The 15177-nt window shown below is 49.2% G+C and overlaps 2 protein-coding genes across 6 annotated transcripts in view; one reads left to right on the top strand and one right to left on the bottom strand.

The window, feature by feature from the left end:
• Positions 1–7847, bottom strand: part of DNMT1 (DNA methyltransferase 1) — a 47096-nt gene extending 39249 nt beyond the window's left edge. The window contains exon 1 of one of the 3 annotated variants that reach the window (XM_019427778.2): positions 7697–7847. In XM_019427778.2, coding sequence (XP_019283323.1) covers positions 7697–7776 — 80 coding nt within the window. In that variant the 5' untranslated portion in view covers positions 7777–7847. Of the gene's footprint in view, positions 1–6720; positions 7052–7131; positions 7457–7696 lie in introns of those variants that run through there. The other 2 variants (XM_019427779.2, XM_019427780.2) reach the window with 2 other exon arrangements.
• Positions 1–15177, top strand: part of RDH8 (retinol dehydrogenase 8) — a 161982-nt gene that overhangs the window by 128683 nt on the left and 18122 nt on the right. The gene's annotated exons all lie outside the window — the stretch shown is intronic.

A 15177-nucleotide genomic window follows, 5' to 3' on the forward strand; every position in this document is an offset into this window, starting at 1 on the left:
CTCCGTTTTTAAGAGTCTCTTATGGTTTGGCTCTCTCCCTCTCTAACTTTTTTTTTTTTTAACGTTTATTTATTTTTGAGAGAAAGAGAGACAGAGCATGAACGGGGGAGGGTCAGAGAGAGGGAGACACAGAATCTGAAACAGGCTCCAGGCTCTGAGCTGTCAGCACAGAGCCCGACGCGGGGCTCGAACTCACAGACCGCGAGATCATGACCTGAGCCAAAGTCGGCCGCTTAACCGACTGAGCCACCCAGGCGCCCCTCTAACCCCTTAACCCCTGAGCCACCCAGGCGCCCCTTTTTTCCTTCCCCTCCCCCATGGTCTTCTGTTAGGTTTCTCAGGATCCACATAAGAGTGAAAACGTATGGTATCTGTCTTTCTCTGTATGGCTTATTTCACTTAGCATCACACTCTCCAGTTCCATCCATGTTGCTACAAAAGGCCATAATTCATTCTTTCTGATTGCCAAGTAGTATTCCATTATGCATATAAACCACAATTTCTTTATCCATTCATCAGTTGATGGACATTTAGGCTCTTTCCATCATTTGGCTATTGTTGAAAGTGCTGCTATAAACATTGGGGTACAAGTGCCCCTATGCATCAGCACTCCTGTATCCCTTAGGTAAATTCCTAGCAGTGCTATTGCTGGGTCACAGGGTAGATCTTAAAAATTTTTAATTTTTTGAGGAACCTCCACACTGTTTTCCAGAGTGGCTGTACCAGTTTGCATTCCCAAGTCATTCCACTTTCAAAGTAACCCAGGTTCTGGGAGAGCCACATGAGAATAGCTACACAACACTGTATGCACAGCCAGAGGTACACATCCCGCTACAGGAATGGAACATTGGACTTCCCAGTCATCCCACTCACAAAACTGTGGCAACACACAGCCCCTTGATCCTCAAGTCAGGCATTAAGAACAATGCTCAGCTGCCTGTGAAGCCCATCAAAGTACCCTCTTCACCAATGCTGACAACCCCTACATCTGGGCACGAGACAGATCTGTGGGTCTAAATGCTGTTGACCTCTCCTATGAACTGGGATTGTCTAGCTTGGCAGAGAAAAACCAAAAAATCTTCAGAATACCAAAAATGTCATGCCCTGCGAAGACTGGATTTAACCTGTCTGGCCCCAGAGAGGAAGGTTAAGAGCCCAGGGCAGGCACTGAGGAGCCAGAGTGTGGCAAGGAGGAAGCTGGTCAGCGCACCTCCCCTGACACCCAGGCTTTCACCAGAGAGTCCATCCCTTCCCCGGCAAAACCACACATCTGCTTTACATTCAGGGCCGGAGGATCGGAAAGACGCGAAGGACCAGGTAGAATACTCAGAACGGCAGCCATGTTATGAGATAAAACTGTAGGTCCCTTCCAGCCCAAGATCCCATGATTCATTTCTAGTTGCTTCCCTCATGCAGTAGTCCTAGAAGGGAAATAAAAACACATCCAGGTCCCTGGGTGGCTCAGTCAGCTAAGCGTCCAGCTACTGACTTTGGTTCAGGTTGTGATCTCACGGTTCAGGAGATCGAGCCCCACGTCGGGCTCCACGCTGACAGAGTGGAACCTGCTTGAGACTTTCTCTCTCCCTCTTTCTCTGTCCTTCCCCTGCTTGCATAAGCACACTCGTAAATAAACAAATACATTTTAAAAACGTGTATCAACAACGGAAGGAATAAAGCAAATACAGTTCTGAGGGCTTCTGAAGAGCAAAGGTCTAAGAACACCATCAGGAAGGACTGGCCCAGGGGAGTGGAGAGGGCTCAGTGGGAACGGAGCAGGGAGACCTGCCCAAACAGGGAGCTGGCTCAGGGTACACCCAAGAAACCCACACAAGTCAGGCTAGTGCCAGTCTGAGGGAGGTAGGCAACACCAGGCTAAAAAACTGATTTTCTTCCATAGTTACACCACTGAAGGAACCATGGGGGGAGGAGGAACCCAAGACATCAGAGCCATGTTTTAAGAAAATTAATCTGGCAAAAATACATGATGTAGATTAGACAGGAAGAGATTACAAGATGTTAAATCACTCCCTAACACCCTGAAACTAGAAATGCTGGTCTGAAACAGGATTTAGCAGCAGGAATGGAGAGCACGCTAGTAAAGTTACAAGAGGCAGAATTAACGGGAGTTTTGTAACTGTCTACGTGGCAGTCGGGGTAGGGCCATCTGAGACAGTATCTGTGGTAGGCAGGATAGTGACCCCTCCCAAGAGAGATGTCCATGCCCTAATCCCCCAGAACCTATTAATATGTTGTCTTACTTGGCAAAAGGGACTCTGCAGATGTGATTAAGGTTAGAGCCTTTGAGATGGGCAGATTATCCTGGATTAGCCAGGTGGGCCCAAACTAATCACTTAAATCCTTAAAAGCAGAAAAAAATCCCAGCTGCATTTCGAAAGATGTGACTACAGAAGGTTCAGAGAGAGATGTGACAGGAGAACCAGCTTTAAATATGGGAGGAAGTGGGCCATGAGCCAAAGGATACATCACCTCCAGAAGCTGGGCATGGTTAGAGCCAGCAAGAGAAGAACGACCTCAGTCTTACAACCGCAAGGAACTGAATTCTGCCAACTTGAAAGAGGAAGCAACAGATTCTCCCCTAGAGCCTGCAAGAAAGGAATGCAGCCTGTGGACACTTTTGCATCCAGGGAGACCCAAACCAGATTTCAGACCTATAGAACTGTTAAAACAGATGTATGGGTTATTTAAGCCACTGAGATAACTAGTTATGGCTGCAACTGAAAACGAATACTGTATCAGAAATTCAGGACATTTTGGTAGGGAAAAAGTAAAAAGGCCAGGAGTTTGAGGAGTGATGGTTCAATGAATAGCAGCTCTCTAGATGGCTATTCAGCAGCTAGAGATTAAAAGAGGCTCTCCTGAGAGAGATATCAAAACTGGATGTAGTCCTGTCCTGCTGACAGGCCCAACTGCTACACGGAAGTCCTAGGACTAGGGGAGCCTGGGTGGCTCAGTCGGTTAAACAGCCAACTTCGGCTCAGGTCATGATCTCAAGGTTTGTGGGTTCGAGCCCCGCGTCAGGCTCTGTGCTGACAGCTCAGAGCCTGGAACCTGCTTCAGATTCTGTGTCTCCCTCTTTCTCTGCCCCTCCCCTTTTCGCACGCTGTCTCTCTCTCCCTCTCAAAAGTAAATAAACATTAAAAAACAAATTAAGGGGTGCCTGGGTGGCGCAGTTGGTTGGGTGACCAACTTCCGCTCAGGTCATCATCTCGTGGTTTGAGTTCGAGCCCCGCGTCGAGCTCTGTGCTGACAGCTCAGAGCCTGGAGCCTGTTTCAGATTCTGTGTCTCCCCCTCTCTCTACCCCTCCTCTGCTCACGCTGTGTGTGTCTCTGTCTCTCGATAATAAATAAATGTTAAAAAATAAAATCATTTAAATAAATAAATAAGTAACAACAACAACAACAAAGTCCTAGGACTAGAAGAGATAAGGGTCCAAGAATGAAAGAAAAATGATTAAGGGGGTTGGGGGGGGGGGGGATTGATGAAGAAAGAGCATCCCTGGTAGTAAACAGCATCACAAAAGCCAAGGATAGAAAGGATTAAAAAGCAAGATACTGAGAGATGAAAAAGGATAGATCATCACCTCAATCCTTAATAGAAGAATGCCTGATCAAGGGTAGAACTGGGGGTGCCTGGGTGACTCAGTGGGTTAAGCGTCCGACTCTTGATTTCGGCTCAGGTCATGATCTTGCGGTTCAGGAGATCAAGCCCCGCCATCAGGCTCCGTGCTACTGGCATGGAGCCTGCTTGGGATTCTTGCTCTTCCTCTCTGTCTGCCTCTGCCCCCCTCTCTCCAAATAAACACACTTAAAAGAAAAAAAAAAAAAAAAGAGTAGGACTGGATACCTGGCACAAAAGCTAAGGTGGCAGAAGGAACAAGTCCAGACCACCAGACAATTCTATAAGCAGCCAAGCCAAGGTGAAGGTTGGAATGATTAGCAGGAATTTACATCATCTCTGAACGGCACTCACCGCTACACGAGCATCTGCCTCAGTATAAGATGTGCATGTTGCTGCACTAAATTATGCTCCCCTAATGGAAATGACACACACAGGTGACCTTGTGATAAGCAGCACGGGTTTTCTTGCAGGTGCTACCCCGCCACATTTACACCTATCTGCCGGGCGAGTCTTCATAACGCCCAGGGGCAGCAGGTAGCGCCACACCATTTTACAGGTGGGGCACCAAGAGGTTAAACAACTTAGTCCTACAGCTATGGTAGGAAGGATTTGAACCCCAGCAGTCTGCACCTCTAGAATACTCCTGCAGAGGAGAACTAGAAAAGAGAAGTCCCGGGGCATCTGGGTGGCTCAGTCGGTTAAGTGCCTGACTTCAGCTCAGGTCATGATCTCACAGTTCGTGGGTTTGAGCCCTGCATCAGGCTTGTGCCAACAGCTCGGAGCCTGGAGCCTGCTTCGGATTCTCCCTCTGCCCCTCTGCGCACGCGCTCTCTCAAAAATAAATAAACATAAAAAAAAAAAAAAAGGTAAGTCCATTCAATACCCACTTAGTGGGAGCCATGGAACTAGAGTTAAGAAGTTGAAGGGCGCCTGGGTGGCTCAGTCAGTTGACCATTCGACTTCGGCTCAGGTCATGCTCTCGTGGTTTGTGAGTTCGAGCCTGATATCGGGCTTGCTGCTGTCAACACAGAACTCACTTCGGATCCCTCTGTCCCCCTCTCTCTCGGTCCTTCCCCCGCTTGTGGTCTCAAAAAACATTAAAAACAAACAAACAAACAAATAAATAAATAACATTTTTTAAAACCTGAAAAACAGCTTAATCTAATCACAGAATGGCTAGCAGTTAAAAGAGCTGTCACAATTACGAAAGCTAATCAGAGTCGTGCAAAGGAGGTTGCTATAATCAATGTGTGAATCCAGGCTTCATAAAAGGGGCAAGTCTGGCGTGCATGCCTTACAGAGTCTACACAAGCTACAGATACAGTGAACAAGGCAAACGAATCACCATCAGCTCCAGGTTTGGAAAGGCAGCATGCGGGTGCACAGATAGAATTCAACACCCTTCCTATCATGGGGAAAAGGGATGGTCTTTCCGAGGACGGTCTTAAGGATGAACGGACAGTAGCCAGCCTGGGGAAGGAGTAGCTAGAGCTCAGCCTCACACCAGCTGCTCTGCAAGGTCTCAGGCCCTGAGAACCTAAAAGGAGGTCTGTATGGCTTGTGAGATGAACACAGGATGAGTGACGCAAGTGGACAGGGATTCTGAACTTCAGGACCAGTGCACCAGGCAGTGTGTGGGGCAAGGAAACCATCAGATCCAACTTTTTTAAGAGGATCACAGTTTCCGCTGCTAGAAAAGCCTTGAGTGGCAACAGGAAGACCAGTGAAAGAATTCTCACTTTTCCTGTGCAAATGGTGGTTTCGACAGAGTAAGAAAAATAAGTAGAAGAATGCGGCTTGTCCCAAAAAGGCAACATTTTTAGATTTGGGGCATAGTACACTTCAAAAAAGAAGTTAAAGACTTAAAAACCCAGACATTGAAAATTCTTTCTGATACGTATCTAATGGAACTGCGTGTTTAAAAAAAGCAGCTGACATGGGGCACCCGGGTGGCTCAATCAGTTAAGCATCAGGCTCTTGATTTCGGCTCAGTTCACGATCTCAGGGTTGTGAGATCGAGCCCCGTGTTCTGACAGTGGAGCCTGCTTAAAATTCTCTGCCCCTCCCATGCTCACCCTCTAAAAAAAAGAAGCTGATATATATATACAAGTAGAAGTGACAAATGCAGGAGGACCAGGCCTAACTTTGTTCTTAGAGTATTCTACTGGACTTAGAGACCTCCTGTGTTATAAATCATGCTTCTAATTCTCATAGATAAAGAAGTTGTACCTCTATTTACAAGTCTTTTAAGGGAGTGTTGAATGCCATGTTTATGTGTGGATTTTGTACACTGAAATTCAAAATGTAAGAAAAGCTGTTGAGAGTCACATGAGACCATTTCAATGTCCACCACGTGGTCTAAGGCAGAAACACCAAACCACACCTACAGTAAGCAATTCTAGTTCAAAGTGATATGGAACCTAGGGTGAATGGTGGATTGTAAAACTCACCTAAGAGCATTCAAATTCAGCCAAGCACTCGCACTGGCCCAAGACAACCCCCAAGCCAGTGGCCTGTTCAAAGACCCGAGCTGAAAGGAACGGTTTTGGCAAAAAGCAGACATCAGCAGGAATCCTTGCTTCCTCTTGATGAACTCCTGCAGCACCCACTCTAAAGAACTCTTGAGGATTAAATGAGAGTATGTCAAGTTTTGTATACAATTGACTGGCAGAACTGAAAAAAAAAAAAGCTGGCTTAGCCAATAACAATGCTAACAGGTGGGCCTTTATGTCTCGGCATATTCTCATTTCATCCACTATCCCTTTCGAGCCCAGCTCAATCTAGTCCGCACCGATAGCTTGTTCATGACACTCGCCCCGGGTCAAACAAGCCAGTGGAGATGGGAGGTCTCACCATCAGAGTAAAGAAGATCGGGCCCAAACGCCTCTAGGTTGGGTCCAACATCATGAAGCCAGGGACTTCCACGATTCTGTTTACATTCTAAGTCATATCCCTGGAGACTACAGGTAAGGCTTCTTGGGCAAGACACACCCCCTCTCGTGCTTAAGAAGTGGCCTGAACCTTAAATACCTGGTAGGGAGTCCCAAACACCGCCCCCACATACACACACACATACACACCTCCAACTCCAAAAGCCCCCATCCGACTGGCCAGGCACGACCATAGGAAACCGGCACAGGGAAATCGGGCAAAGGCTCAACCAGGCTCACAAATCCGGCTGAAGTGTTCAGGCCTGGGCGAGGTTCCCGGGACTCGTGTTCCAAGGGGTGCAAGTTTTCAGGACTGAAATCGGAGCCCTTTCACAAAGGGGAGCCCAGTGTTCTGACCCCCCCCAACCCCCGTGCACAGAAGCCTAGCAAGGCTTCCTTGATGCCCGCTCCCAGGCACAGATTTACTGGGAAAGGCTCTTACAGCCTTCATGCTGCCCGAGCCCCGCTTCTGCGCTGCGCGGTGGGGGTTCCTTCCAGAACGTGACTTCCCCGGCAGGCCGAGATGGAGGAAGCCCCCCAAGAAAGACGGGGCTCGCAAACCTGAGCCGGCCGCGCCCGGGCCCCGAGCGGCGACGTCTGTCTCTGGAGGCCGCCATCGGGATGCGCTGCGCCGGGTGCCAAGGGGGGCCCCCCGAAACGCCCCCCGGGGACCGGACCAGCTCGACCCCCCAAGCGGGCCGGGCACCGGAAGTGGAGGCCGAAGTGCCCGGGCCGAGGGGTGTCCTGAGGCCGCGGGCTGCCCACTTCCTGCGCGAGCCGGCCGGCGGCAGGAGCCAGGCCCGTGGCTCCTCTGGGCTGGCGTTCCCCGAGGAGAACCCAAAGCTCGCTCTACTTTGAAATCAGGAAGGACCCCCAAGTTACGAGTCACCAGGGAACTGTGAAGGGCCTCGGCCCATTTTGGCGCCAAACGGCCAGGGGTGCGCGCGACCGGAAGTGCCACCCTGCCCGCGCCAACCGCCGCCGAGCCGTCCCGCGCATGCGCGCCCGTCTGTCAGCGGCAGCCAAGGGCTACCTACAGGGGAAGCAACCCCCCCCCACCCCCAACGCCGTGCCACTTCCCCCTCACCCCCGATCCGAGTTCACGGACCCCCCCCACAGCACCTACCGCCTACGGACATCATCGGGCAGCGAGATGGCCCGGGAAGCCAGCGTGGGCACCCGGGCCGGGGCGGTGCGGGCAGGCATCTTGGAAACTGCAGCAGAGACCGCGGCGGCAGAGGCAGCCCTGGCTTTTCGCGCGGAAACCAACGGGGAGGGGCGGCGAGCAGAGGCGGGGCGTACCATCTCGGCCCGGGCGTGGGGGAAGGTGGGACATACCATAGGGATAGAGGCCATACCATGTGCCGGCAGATGGAGCGGAGCGGGTTGTGCACAGGGGCCGCGCATGCGCGAGACCGGCGCACACCCCCATATGGAGCAGTGGGCTCGTCCAAACTCCGCTGTTTGCTGGGAGCCTCGCTTGAGAGGTTCATTCATTCATTCTTCCTAGCATGCTGGGGATAAAACAGGGAGCGTCGGGGTTCCAGCATGTGGGCTCTTGGGATTGTAACTGAGGACTTGAACTCAATTCCATCTATATGCTCACTATAACGACCTTGGACAAGTCTCCATTTCCTCATCTTTAAAAAGGTGCTAATCGCAGAAAATCTTGAGAATGCACAAACTATGTAGGATCTCCCGGCGTGGGGCGGCTCAGGCCACTTCCACAGCCTGTGTGTTTAAAAAAAGCACCAGAACTTGAGATAGTCACTTCAACAAATGGTGTTGGGAAAATTGGGTATCAATATGCAAACAAGCAAAGTTAGATCCTTACCTTACACCATTTAAAAATTAACTCAAAATGGATTAAAGATCTAAATGCAGATTTAAAACCATAGAACTCTTAGAAGCAGGGGGGAGGGGAGGAACAAAAGGGGAGGGAAGATAGCGTCACAACATTGGATTTAGCAATGATTTATTAGGTCACCAAAGCACAGGCAACAAAAGCTAAAAAAGATGGGACTGCATCAGATTTCATTTATGCACAATAAGGGAGTCAACAAAGTGAACAGGCAACCTACAGAATGGGAAAAAAATATTTGCAGACCATGTATCTGATCAGGTGTTAATATCCAGAATAAAGAGCTACAACTCAACAACAAAAAAAGACAAACTGATTTTCGAAATGGGCAAAAGAGGGGCACCTGCGTGGCTCGGTTGAGCGTCCAACTCTGGATTTCAGCTCAGGTCATGATCCCAGGGTCGTGGGTTCTGTGCCAAGTGTGGAGTCTGCCTAAGACCCTCCCTCCCTCCCTCCCTCTCTCTCTCTCTCTCCCCATCCCTCTCTCCCTCTCTCTCTAATAAAAAACATTAGGCATCCAACTTCAGCTGAGGTCTTGATCTTACAGTCCTTGGGTTAGAGCCCAGCATTGCACTCTGCACTGACAGCTCGGAGACTGCTTTGGATCCTCTGTCTCCCTCTCTCTCTGACCCTCTCCCTGCTCTCAAAAATTAAAAAAAAATAATAAAAAATTAAATTTAAAAAAATGTTTTAATGGGCAAGGGAGGGGCACCTGGCTTAGTTAAGCATCCGACTTCAGCTCAGGTCATGTGAGTTCGAGCCCTGTATCAGACTGTGTGCCCACAGCTCAGAGCCTAGAGCCTGCTTCGGATTCTGTGTCTCCCCCTCTCTCTGCCCCTTCACCGCTCACGCTCTCTCTCTTGCTCTCAAAAATAAAATAAAAACATTAAGAAAAAAAATTTTTAACGGACAAGGGGTGCCTGGGTGGCTCAGTTTGTTGAGCATCCAACTCTTAATTTCAGCTCAGGTCATGATCTCAGGGTTCACAGGATGGAGTCCTGCATCAGGGTCTGTACCGACAGCATGGAGCCTGCTTGGGATTCTCTCTCTGCCTCTCTCTCAAAATAGACATTTTTTTTTTTTAATGGGCAAAAGATTTGAATAAACCATTACCTAAAAATACACAAATGGCCAACAGACTTTGTGAAAAGACGCCCAACTTCACTAATCCAGGAAATGTAAATCAAAACCACACTGAGAAGTCACCTCATTCCCATTAGAATGACCACTATAAAAATTTATATATATATACACACACACACACACACACACACACACACACACACACACATACACACACACACACACAACAGCAACAACAACAACAACAAAAACAAATAAATGCTGGCAAGAATGTAGAAATTAGGACCCATATGTGCTATTGGTGGGGATGTAAAAATACTACAGCCACCAAGGAAAAGAATGGAGGTTCCACAAAAGATTAAAAATAGAATTATGAGGAAGTGCCTGGGTGGTTCAATCAGTTAAGCATCCGACTCTTGATTGCGGCTTAGGTCGTGATCTCCCAGTTCAGGAGTTTGAGCCCCACGTTGGGCTCTGTGCTGCAGGGGCAGAACCTGTTTCAGATTCTCTATCACCCTCTCTCTCTGCTTCTTCCCTGCTTGTGCTCTCTCTCTCTCTCTCTCAAAATAAACAAACATTAAAAAAAATAGGATTACCATATGATCCAGCAATCCCACTTCTGAGTATATATTCAAAGGAATTGAAAGCACGATCTTGAAGAGATATTTGCACGCTCACCTTCGCTGCAGCCTTATTCAGAGGAGGCAAAAGGTGGAAGTAACCCAAATGCCCCAGAAAGATGTAGGGGTGAAGAACATTTGGTATCTACATACAATGGATTATTCAGCCTTTAAAAAAAAAGGAAACCCTGCCCTTTGTGAAAACCTGCACAAACCTTGAGATCATCAGGACAAGTGAAGGAAGCCAGTCATGAAAAGGCCAATGTTGCATGATTCCACCTATTTGAAGTATCTGAAGTTGTCAAACGCTCAGAAAGAAAAAGAACAAGGGGTGCCTGGCTGACTCAGTAGAGTGGAGGACTCTTGATCTTGGGGTTGTGGGTTCGAGCCCCACACTGGGTGGGGAGATTCCTTAAAATATATATATAAAGTAAAAAAAAAAAAAAAAAAGACATCAAAACTAAACAAACAAAAAAACAGTGGTGTTACCAAGGACTGGTGAGGAGGAAAAGGGAAGTAGTTCAGTGGGAACAGAATCTCTTTTAAACAAGATGAGAAAGTTCCAGAGATCTGCAGCACAACAGTGTGCATGTAGTTAACACTATCATACACTTAAAAAATATTTAGAAAGGGGGCACCTGGGTGGCTTAGGTGGCTGAGCATCCAACTTCAGCTCAGGTCATGATCTCATGGTTGGGGGGTTCGAGCCCCGCAACCAGCTCTGTGCGGACAGGTCAGAGCCCAGAGCCTGCTTTGGATTCTTTCTCTCCCTCTCTCTCTCTCTCTCTCTCTCTCTCTCTCTCTGCCCCTCTCCCACTCATGCTCTGTCTCTCTCTCTCTCTCTCTCTCAAAAATAAATAAACGTTAAAAAAAGTACTTAAGGGGCGCCTGGGTGGCTCAGTCGGTTGGGCGTCCGACTTCAGCTCAGGTCACGGTCTCACAGTCCGTGACTTCAAGCCCCGCATCGTGCTCTGACCTGACAGCTCAGAGCCTGGAGCCTGCTTCAGATTCTGTGTCTCCCTCCCTCTCTCTCTGCCCCTACCCTGCTCATGCTCTGTCTCTGTCTCAAAAATAAATAAAAACATTTAAAAAAAAAAACTTAAGATGGTAAATGCTATGTGTTTCTTGCCACAATAAAAATAAACCATTAATAATATAGGGCTGAGTTTAAAAAAAAAAAATATGTATCTGCCCCAGCAAAGGAAAAAGCACCAGAACAGAGTTACAAACTATGGTACAAATAATGGTACATTTTTACATTTTTATGTTACAGAATTTACAAGTGAATTTATTTGTAAACATACACATAAACTAGGTTTACTAGTTACATGTAAACTAGATTCCCCCAACAGCCGGTCGGAAGGGGTCAGCCTGGCCAGACGTGGACCTCAGACTCTGGTTGCTATGGGTTACCCACACATGGCAGGATTCAGGAAGACTGAAATATTAATAAGACTAAAATTCATAGCTATCAGTTTAATAGTTAATCAACACTTATACACTATACTATGCTCTTTAGAGAAATTTTTTTTTCTTTTAAAGTTTATTTATTATTATTTTGAGAGAGAGAGAGAGAGAGAGAGAGAGAACGAGCAGGGGAGGGGCAGAGAGAGAGGGGGACAGAGGATCCCAAGTGGGCTTTGCTCGGACAGAAGGGAGCCCGCCCGATGCAGCCATGAGATCATGATCTGAGCCAACGTCGGACTCTTAACAGACTGAGCCACCAAGGTGCCCCTAGAGAATTATTTTAATTCTTAACCGTAAAGGGAAGGATCAGGACCCCTTTTCTTTCTTTCTTTCTTTCTTTTCTTTCTTTCTTTCTTTCTTTCTCTTTCTTTCTTTCTCTTTCTTTCTTTTTCTTTCTTTCTCTTTCTTTCTTTCTTTTTCTTTCTTTCTTTTTCTTTCTTTCTTTTTCTTTCTTTCTTTTTCTTTCTTTGTCTTTTTTTTAATGTTTATTTTTAAGAGAGAGAGAGAGAGAGACTGTGAAGGCAGGGAAGGGGTAGAGAGAGAGAGGGAGACAGAAGATCCCAAGCAGACTCTCTGCTCTCAGCACAGAGAGAGCCCCATGTGGGGCTCAAACTCATGAACTGTGAGATCATGACCTGAGCCAAAGTCAGACGCTCAACCGACTGAGCCACCCAGGTGCCCCAGGATCCCATTTCCCATGGCCTGGGAGACTTGTCAGAAAGGAGTCCGGCTCAGAGGCTGCTTATCCAAGATCATAGACTCCGTAAGCAGCAGGACCATGAATCCAAAGGGTCTTTAGCTCCAGAACCTGAATGCAAAACTCTCACCCCCCCCAGTTGTCAGGCCCTGGGGAGGCCCAGGAGCAGTGCTGGGGGGAGTAAATTAATGAGCAGGAAGGGTGTAGTTGACGGAAGACCATCTCACCAAAAGGTGAATCGGGCCATGTAAACCGGCCAGAAGCCAGCATCTGGGCCCCTAACACCCCTTAGGAAACAGGGTGCTCACAGGACAGGGGAAAGAGAGAAGACAGACCGTGAGTCTTTGTCAGGGACCTCAGCTCACAGGAGAGCAGCTGCATTTAGTGGAGGCCCCCTCTCAGAGGATTCTTTTCACAATCCCTTTGCCGAGGGAGGATTCAACTTGCCTTACAGACCAGGCAAGGGCTCAGGGACATAGATTTGCCCAAGTGCTACTTATGGCTTCGAAGCACCTCCAGAGTGACCTGGAGACCCTTCCCACACCTAAAAATGGGCTCCTCCCTTGAGAGAAGCAAACGGAACTTCCAGAAGAAACCGGGTTCAGCTCTTGCTGGCATTCAGCCACCTCCGCCTCTCAACCTCCAAAGTAGCGTTCATAAACACCTCAAGAGAAAGACTTAACAGGCCTGAACTCCCTGCTTTCCAGGCCACATTCCAGCCGTCAGCGGGAGGGCCACACTCCAGAAGCCAGGAGAGGCTAGGTGTCAGTCCAACCAAGGTCAGGGCAGCCCCGAGTGCCAGGGCTGCTGGAGGGACGGCCACATGCCTGGAGCCACATGCCTTCTGAGCCAGAAGGCCAGAGCTGAGTCACCCCACATGCTGGGGAATTAGTCACGGCTGCTGAGCTCTCTCTTGGTGCCAGGCCCAGCAAGAGCCTCAGGCGGTGGCACTGACGCTCCAGGTTTCAAAAGGGACTCTGCCACTCACCCCAGACAGGGGCCAGGCAGGAAGAGACCCACAGGGTAGGTCTCTCAAGCACGCTCTCTGGGCTCAAGTGGCCGGGAATCCGAGCCGGGGAAACCAACTCGGGAGTGTGCCGGACGGACCCACTTGCTCCTTGCAGGGACCTTGAACAGGCAGACGGCTTTCTGTTTGGGGTCACAGGAGGCCTGCCACCAAGCTCAGCAGGTTTTTCCTCCAACAGCTCTTGAATCAGTGTGCCGATCTGCTCCTCCAAGGCCACCGCCTCCAACCTAGGTCATCCTCACCTCTCTCCCGGATGCCTGCCCGGCCTCTTTCCCGGGCTGCCACTCAGCCCTCCCACCACAGAGTCAGCTCTTGCATCCCATGGCAGTGGGAGGGCTCTTCTCAGAATCCATCTGATCAGGTCACTTCCTCCCTACCCCATGGCGTGTCTGTGCTCTTAGGGCCAACCCAACCCCATGCACTTAGCCCCACCCACGTCAGCTGTTGCCATACATAACTCCCTGGCTCACCCCGGCTGAGCCACATCTGGTCATTCCCAGCCCTTTCCTGCCAGTCTCCAGTGGTAGCCAGTTTCCACGAGGGTCCCCAACATCCTTTGCCTTTTTGGTATTCATCCTCTTGGGTGGGGGGGGGTCCTCTCCCACTTGGAGCCAGGGCCAAAGGAATATAGAACTGAACGTACAGGACCTCTGAGGCTAGGTCATAAGATGCATTGCAGCACCACTTTCTTCTTGCGGGGGAAGCCAACGGCCATATTGTCAGGAGGCTCAAGCAGCCTTGTGGGGGTGGAGGGGGGGCGGGGGCAGGGCAAGAAGAACCAATCAGCCAGCCATGTGAGCAGGCCATTTCCGGAAGTGGCTATTCCAGCCCCAGCAATACCTGACAGTAACGTAGGAGAGCCCTCAAGCTGCAACGACTCACTTTGCTGCCCAATTCCTAACTCACAGTTGGGTTGAGAAGGATAATACACGGGTGTTGTTCTAAGCCACTAGACTGTGGGGGTTTTGTGATACAACCAGAGGCCATTGATGCAAGGTTTCTGCATTTGCTGTTCCCTTGGCCTGGAAAGCTCTGCTGCTCCACACACCCACTTCTCCTGCTTGGAAAATCTTTAATCCATTCTTTCTACTTTGGCTCAACCATCACCCCCTTCGAGGAGCCTTTCCTGATCTCCCCCAGCCCAACAGATGTCTGGGAGGCTCTGAGAACCACAGCTCTTTTAGAGCCCTTACCTTAGCTGGTGATCACATATTTTGGGGGTGATGGTTTAGGTCAGTCATACCCCCCTATGCCCAATACCTAGCAAAGTGCCCAGGATATAGTTGGCACACAATAGAGACTCATGGAGGGGCACGTGGCTGGCTCACTCAGTAGAGCATGCTACTGGATCTCAGGGTGAGTTGAGCCCCACGCTGGGCATGGAGATTACTTTAAAAAGGGGTGTGGAAGGGTGCCCAGGTGAATAAGTCAATTAAGCATCCAACTTCAGCTCAGGTCATGATCTCACAGCTCAGAAGTTCAAGCCCTGAGTCGGGCTCTGTGCTGACAGCGCTGAGCCTGCTCTGGGTCTTCCATCCCCCTCTCTGCCCCTCCCTTACCTCCCCTCCCCTTCCCTCTCTCTTTCTCAAAAATAAATAAACACGTTTAAAAAGGGGAGCACTGTGGTGGCTCAGTCAGTTGAGCGTCCAACTCTTGATTTTGGCTCAGGTCATGATCTTACCGCCAGGAGATGGAGCCCCATGTCAGGCACAGCACAGAGCCTGCTTGGAATTTTCTCTCTCCTTCTCTCGCTCTCTCTGCCCCTCCCCCGCTTGTGCTGTCTCTCAAAATAAAAAAAAAACTTAAAAAAAAAAAAGGGTTCATAGAACCCTGCATAGGTGAGGGTGTGATG

The sequence above is a fragment of the Panthera pardus genome, unplaced genomic scaffold, assembly GCF_024362965.1.
Source record: "Panthera pardus isolate Hobbes unplaced genomic scaffold, ASM2436296v1 HiC_scaffold_8, whole genome shotgun sequence".
Classification (NCBI taxonomy): Eukaryota; Metazoa; Chordata; class Mammalia; order Carnivora; family Felidae; genus Panthera; species Panthera pardus.